The sequence below is a fragment of the Chaetomium globosum genome, genomic scaffold (assembly GCF_000143365.1).
Source record: "Chaetomium globosum CBS 148.51 scaffold_2 genomic scaffold, whole genome shotgun sequence".
Lineage (NCBI taxonomy): Eukaryota > Fungi > Ascomycota > Sordariomycetes > Sordariales > Chaetomiaceae > Chaetomium > Chaetomium globosum.
In genome coordinates, this window is record NT_165977.1 from 631579 (window position 1) to 637541 (window position 5963).

General features: G+C 57.6%; 3 protein-coding genes across 3 annotated transcripts in view; 2 read left to right on the plus strand and 1 right to left on the minus strand.

The window, feature by feature from the left end:
• CHGG_02323 (uncharacterized protein) overlaps positions 1-251 on the plus strand; it is a gene marked incomplete at both ends in the record, with an annotated part of 2418 nt that extends 2167 nt beyond the window's left edge. Inside the window, one exon of the mRNA XM_001228838.1 lies at positions 92-251. Coding sequence (XP_001228839.1) covers positions 92-251 — 160 coding nt within the window. The remainder of the gene's footprint in view (positions 1-91) is intronic.
• A 904-nt stretch (positions 252-1155) lies between these two features.
• On the plus strand, positions 1156-1720 carry CHGG_02324 (uncharacterized protein; the record flags this gene model as incomplete). Its single annotated transcript, XM_001228839.1, has 2 exons — positions 1156-1517; positions 1579-1720. The coding sequence occupies 2 exons, from the start codon at positions 1156-1158 to the stop codon at positions 1718-1720; spliced, it is 504 nt and encodes a 167-aa protein (XP_001228840.1).
• Positions 1721-2233: 513 nt separating this feature from the next.
• On the minus strand, positions 2234-3823 carry CHGG_02325 (uncharacterized protein; the record flags this gene model as incomplete). Its single annotated transcript, XM_001228840.1, has 1 exon — positions 2234-3823. The coding sequence occupies one exon, from the start codon at positions 3821-3823 to the stop codon at positions 2234-2236; it is 1590 nt and encodes a 529-aa protein (XP_001228841.1).
• Positions 3824-5963: the final 2140 nt, after the last annotated feature.

A 5963-nucleotide genomic window follows, 5' to 3' on the forward strand; every position in this document is an offset into this window, starting at 1 on the left:
TGAGTTCGGTGGCGGTGGGGTAGGCGGGGAGCTACACTGGCATGCCGGGGATAGAGCATACGAGGCTCCCTATACCCTTTGGTTGCAATAGATATTCGGGAACTGAGGGGGGGGGGTGTGGAGGTGGTGCTTGCCGTGGGGGAGAGGTTGGATGTGAGGAGGTTGTTGGAGGGAGAGTTGGTTGGGGAGGAGAAGGGGGTAGAGGGGGGGACGACGGTGGTGGTGTGCGGGCCGGTGGGGATGGCGGATGAGGTGAGGGGGGTGGTGGTGGGTTTGGCGAGACGGGGGGTGGTGGTGAGGTTTTGGGAGGAACGGTTTTCGGAGTGAGAGTGAATGAATGGGTTTTGTGGAGAGGTGGTAGGTTTGGGTTATAAGATTCGCAGACGGAATGGGTGGGGAGGTAGCCGTATGGAAGGGGCAAAGCATCGTGTAATACCATGTCACGATCCACAGAGTACACAAATGATCAGGGGTATGTGGCGGGCCGTGTGGCGTTTGCTACAAGCCTGACACAAAGAGCTCTCGACTGGATTTGTCATCTGACTAGGGCATACCTACAGGTAGGTAGGTAATCAACTAAATACAAGATGCTGACATGGTCGGCGGGATGACAGGCAATAGCATGCCAAGTTAGGCGGCCATAGCCGAACGGCGCAGCAAACCCCCACGGCCAACATTCTACACTATGTTGAATGGCTCCACCACGATCCGAGCTATCGGAAACACCAAGCTTTTCCGGCTGCCTACCGGACTTGAAACGTCTTGCCTGGAGAACCCAGGTTCATGGAGCAGCTAACCTCGACGTGATGTCAGATCAAGAGGGAAAGTTTCGTGTGCCCGGCCGCGATTGACTGAATCGAGCGGCATTTGAGACTGTTCGTCAGAAAACTCAAACCTGCCTAAACTATGGGAACGGAGCCGGAGCCGGACCGGGCCCCCGGTAGTAGTTGCCGGAATGGTGGATTCCTAAATCCTTATCTCAACGACTTGAGATACACCTCTTGGAAAAGGGGTCGACCAAAGGTATAAGAAGTCCGCTTTCTCCTCCGGCTGGCTTTTCCCTTCACTCCACAGATCACAATCATCAGCTACATCACGAGCTTCTTATCGATTTTCTTTTTCGTCCACTAAGTACGCTTACTTCAAGACGTCATCATGAACAACACCAAGACTACCGGCACTGGCGCCAACAAGACCACTGGCAATGGCGCCGCTAAGACCAATGGCACTGGTGCCGCCAAGAACACCACCGCTGGCAACTCGAGGACTGCGCAAGCCGTAACTTCCGGTCCCGGCACCTCGAAGGCTGCGGCGGCTCTGAAGGCCGCCGTGGCCGCGAAGAACACGGAGACGCCGCCCCCCGCAAAGCCCTCCAGGGGCAACCCCAGCGTTGAAGTGGAGTTCCTCTCCAACCGTGTGGTGTACCGCGAGTACCAGATGGGAGACCTGATCGGTATCCTCGAGGAGGCGGCGGCTAAGTTGGGGATGACTGGCAAGGTTGTCGCTGCTTGTCTTAGGTGCGTAGAATCCTTTGTTGAGATGTGGGCTTTTACTGTTGTACATACTAACCTTTTCTAGCCACGAGGGTGACCAGGGAAACGGTGGCCGCTCTACCTGGAAGGTGGAACTGCGCAAGCCTGTTGTGGCCAACTGCGACCAGCTCTTTGTCCTCAAGATCCGTACTCAGTACGAAGTCCCTTCGCTTTTCGGCAGGAAGTAGATGTCGGCGGAGGTCGTGCACCACGGATGAATAGCTTGCTCTGGTAGTTGGCAAGAATATTTAATAGATAGAGAGGGTTCAGCTGGTGCAGGTAACCGGCGAAGAGAATGGGCAGGGCGTGGCTAGCGTGGGTGGTTCCATGTAATGTAGATGGCTTTAGTTGCCAGCGACCAATCCACGGCTCGTAACAATGGAGTTCGAAGATGTTAAGTGCAATGGGAACTACCATTCTGTGATAAATTCAACATATGGAAATATGTGGCGGAGTGCTAACTCCAGGTAATTAACTCAAAGATCAAGACAAACAAAAACTCAGGGGTATGCGTGCCAGTCCATCAACGCCGCCCACCCCACCCCTCCAATTACCGGTATGCCCAGTCTATGCCACCCACCAACAAACAAAAAGCACAATCTGATATTAAACACAAATGATGGTGTGGCGGAATCCCATCCGCTGTCCGCAGTTTCGATCCTATCCCTATCCTCCTCGTATCCCTATCCTCAATTCTCAACTCACTTCTTGGCGGCGGACTTGACAGCCTGGGCACGCTCAGCCTCGGACATCTGGCCGGCGAGGCGACCAAACTGCCACTCGGGCAGGGTGATGCCGGTCTGCTCGTTGATGGTGGTCATGAGCGGGGGCAGCATCTGGTAGATGTTGCGCATGGCGGCCGCGCTGCTCTGGTTGCTGCCACCCTCGCCAGCACCACCAGACCCGGCCTCGGCGCCCGTGTTCCACACGCTGATCTTGGGCTGCAGGCCGCGGATGGCCTCGGCGTTGGCCTTGGCCAGCTCGACGTAGGTGCCCTTCTCGATCATCATGTACTGCAGCAGGCCGGCGGGCCCGCCGAAGGCGGCGCTCATCTTGGCGTAGGCGTCGGCCATGGCGGCCATACCCTCGGCCTCCTTGAGCTTCTTCTGCAGGTTGGCGTCGGCGTTCTTGATGGCGGCGTAGCTCCAGGCCTCGGCGTCCTGCTTGGTCTTGTAGGCGGCCGCGTCCGTGTCGATCTTCAGCTTGTACACGCCCGCCTCGGCGTGCTGCTTCTCCTTCTCGAAGTTGGCCTTGGCCTCGGCCTCGACCTCGTACGCGTGCGCGTCGGCGGCCTGTTGCTTGGCCTCGCGCGCGATGGTGGCCTTGACGACGTCGCTGGCGCGCAGGCGTTCCATCTCGGCGGCGGCGCGCTTGATCTGCACCTCGCGCTTGAGGTCTTCGTCCTGGGCTTCGGTCCGGCGCGTGGCTGCGATGCGGGAGATTTCGACATCGCGATTGAGCTCCGTCTTGCGGGTGGCGAGGACGGCCTCGGCCGAGGCCCGCTCGATGTCCCGCTCGGTCTTGCGGACGGCCGTCTCGGCGTGGATCTTGGCGATCTCACGCTCTTGTTCGCCCTTGCGCTGGGCCTCACCGACGTTACCGCGCAGCTGCGCCTCGGCGACATCGATCCTGGCTTGGTTGCTGGCGCCTTCGTGTGCCTTGCGGCTGAGGGACTCGAAGTAGTTGGAGCTGGGTGCGTCCTTGAGCTCCTTGACGTTGGCATTGTAAATCTTGAGGCCGAACTGGTCCAGTTCGCCCTGGATGTTGCGGAAAATGCGGCGCTTGAACACCTCGCGCTCGGTGAAGATCTCCTCCATGGTCATGCTGGACACCAGGACACGGGTCTCACCCTCGATGATGCCCTTGGCGATGTTCTCGAGGAACTGGCGGTCGTTCCCCTTAGACGAGCCGGAATCGGCCAGCAGCATAGCGTACTTCATCAGCGAGTCCCCTTGATCCTCGCGGCGGTGGTCGAGGACATGGTCGTCGGCGGCAGGGGCGCCCTCGCTACCGGCACCCGCGTAGTGTGGATCGTGGTCGTTAAGGCGCCTCGAGTTGGCGCCCCGCTGGTTGACGTCGGGGCCGATGGTGAAGACAACAGGAAGCAGGAACTGCAGCTTCTCCTTGGTCATGGCCTGCAGGTTCATGGCATAGTCGTGTGGCTGCACGCTGAAGCGCATGCAGCGCTGGAAGGGCCAAACCCATGCCGCCTTGGTGATTTTGACAGTTTTGACTCCCATGCCAGTAATGGCAAGGTACTCATTGGGGGCTGCTACCCTGTAGGAGGCCATCTTGACTGTTGGGGCGATGAAAAGGTGATGGTTTTCTGGTTGAAATTGGGCGATGGACGGGGCCAAACGCGGAGAGCAAACGGCGAGTCAAGCGCGGAAGCAAAGTCGACCAAAGACAGGTCGACAGCGAAGATGGTGTAATAAAGAGCTGGACTGTGGTCAGAATCTCAGGAGACCTGATAGGAGGATGCAATGGCAAAGGATATTACGATGCTGTGGCTGGATAGGTAGACAACAGAGCGGAGGTGATGGTTCTTTAAATGTATGTTTGTCTTTGATCACAATCCGATGCCAGATGTGTTCGTACCACCCGGAGCCGCAACTTGCAAGCACAGCCTTGAGCTACATCCTTGTTCCTGGTCCGCTTGGTCTGCTTGGCTGTGCTTGGCTGTCCCCACACGAAAGCTCTTGGGCCCTGAACAGCCCCTCACCTGACCGGGTGACGGCTATGACGGAAGCGCTGGACAAATGGATCTGCCTTGTGGCTCTGGGGGATCACGGCCATTGTGGCTGAGCACCTGTTTGCAAGCCATTTGACGCCCAACTTTGGTGTCCCAATCACGGGTAAACTGCATTGGGCCTTTCGTTGTTGAGGGAATAATACGGAAAGGGATAAAGCCCGGACAAGCAGCAAATGCAGCCGTCATTTCCAGGTAGGGATTGGTTCGAGTCCAGGGAGAACATCAGATGGCACCCGAAATGTTCCGTGCGTCGCCCAGCCCAGACCGAGCGCTATCGATTCAGACACCGAAAATCAGGTGTCAGCCCGGAGAATGTGCCTTGGGCTGAAGTCATGGCGATTGACGTTCAGATTGAACCCAACTCAACCTCAACTCCCGTCATCTATCCATGATGGCATCGTAAATGGTAAAGCTCACCTCGGAAGCGAAACAAGTGGGCCACTAACAAGGACACAAGCACATTGGAGCAGCCAGTGGAGTTGATGGAGGTTGATGGATGCAGGTCCGCAGTCCGTGTTTGGTGGTTGAAGTGCCACAACACCTCAAGCTCGGCCACATGCCCGTTGCTCAAGCTGTCAAGCTGCTGTATCATCCCAATGCGGAACTCGAAAACATCAAGAGCTCTCCCGCTCGGTCTCAAACTTGGAGTAATCACCTGAAACAACCAAAGCTTCAAGCAGAGCAGCTGCAGCCGTCATATCTGCCTTGTCTATGGACTGCCTTGCATTGCCCTGCAGTGCCTGGTCGCCGGTCTCCGGATGTGGTACAGAGAAGCGAAGCAGGAAAGCGCCCAAGCACCCACGTTTTCTCAGCGGTCCACATTGGGACCCCCCACTGACTTGGCGACTGGATTCGCACTGCTACCCTTACTGTGTAACTCCGCGGGGTGCCCCTGCACAGCCCCCGGATCCCGGCCCCCATGGGCCATCTGCAAGGCACTGCATGGCTTTGTGGGCATCTGCGGGGTTCAAACGGCCATTTTCAACATCACAAGACTCTCTGGCTCCAGGACAACCGAGATCAACCCTTTCTTCGCCATCCTTCAGGAGTCACATGGCCGCGGCTCCCTCGGAGATCTCGCCAACTATACCTGGCAATATTCGCGCTCTTCAAGTTCTCAACGCGAGGCCGAGAACAGTCTTGAACAACACGGGGCACAGACAATACCATGTGTGTGGGCCCCGATTCTTGCCCTTTGATGTCACTCCCCAGACTGACCTCTGTTCCGGATACAGCTCGACATCATCCTGCGGCCACAGGCAAACTTTTGCCAACCAAAAAGCGCAACTTAAACCCAACTGGCGTTATCTGCAGGATCCTCGTTTCGACAGGTCAAGACTTGATCGCATTTCCAACCTCAAAAGGGGCCCACAATCCCGGTGTCCGTCCCCCAACGCCACAGGTAATAGCATTGAGCAGACCATCCACAACGACCTCACCAACAACACACAACCTCCCGATCACCACACCGCCGAGCCAAACCCAACCCACCCTCAAGATGGGCGACCCCGCCGATAACTTCGCGCCCCCCTCCTACTCCGAAGCCACCACCGCACCCCCCTCACGGCCCTTCAACTCCCCCCTCCCCAACACCACCACCACCACCACAACCCCCCACCCCCTAACCCCCTCTCATACCGGCCTCCCCCTCCCCTCACCCCTCACCACCCACCTCCGCA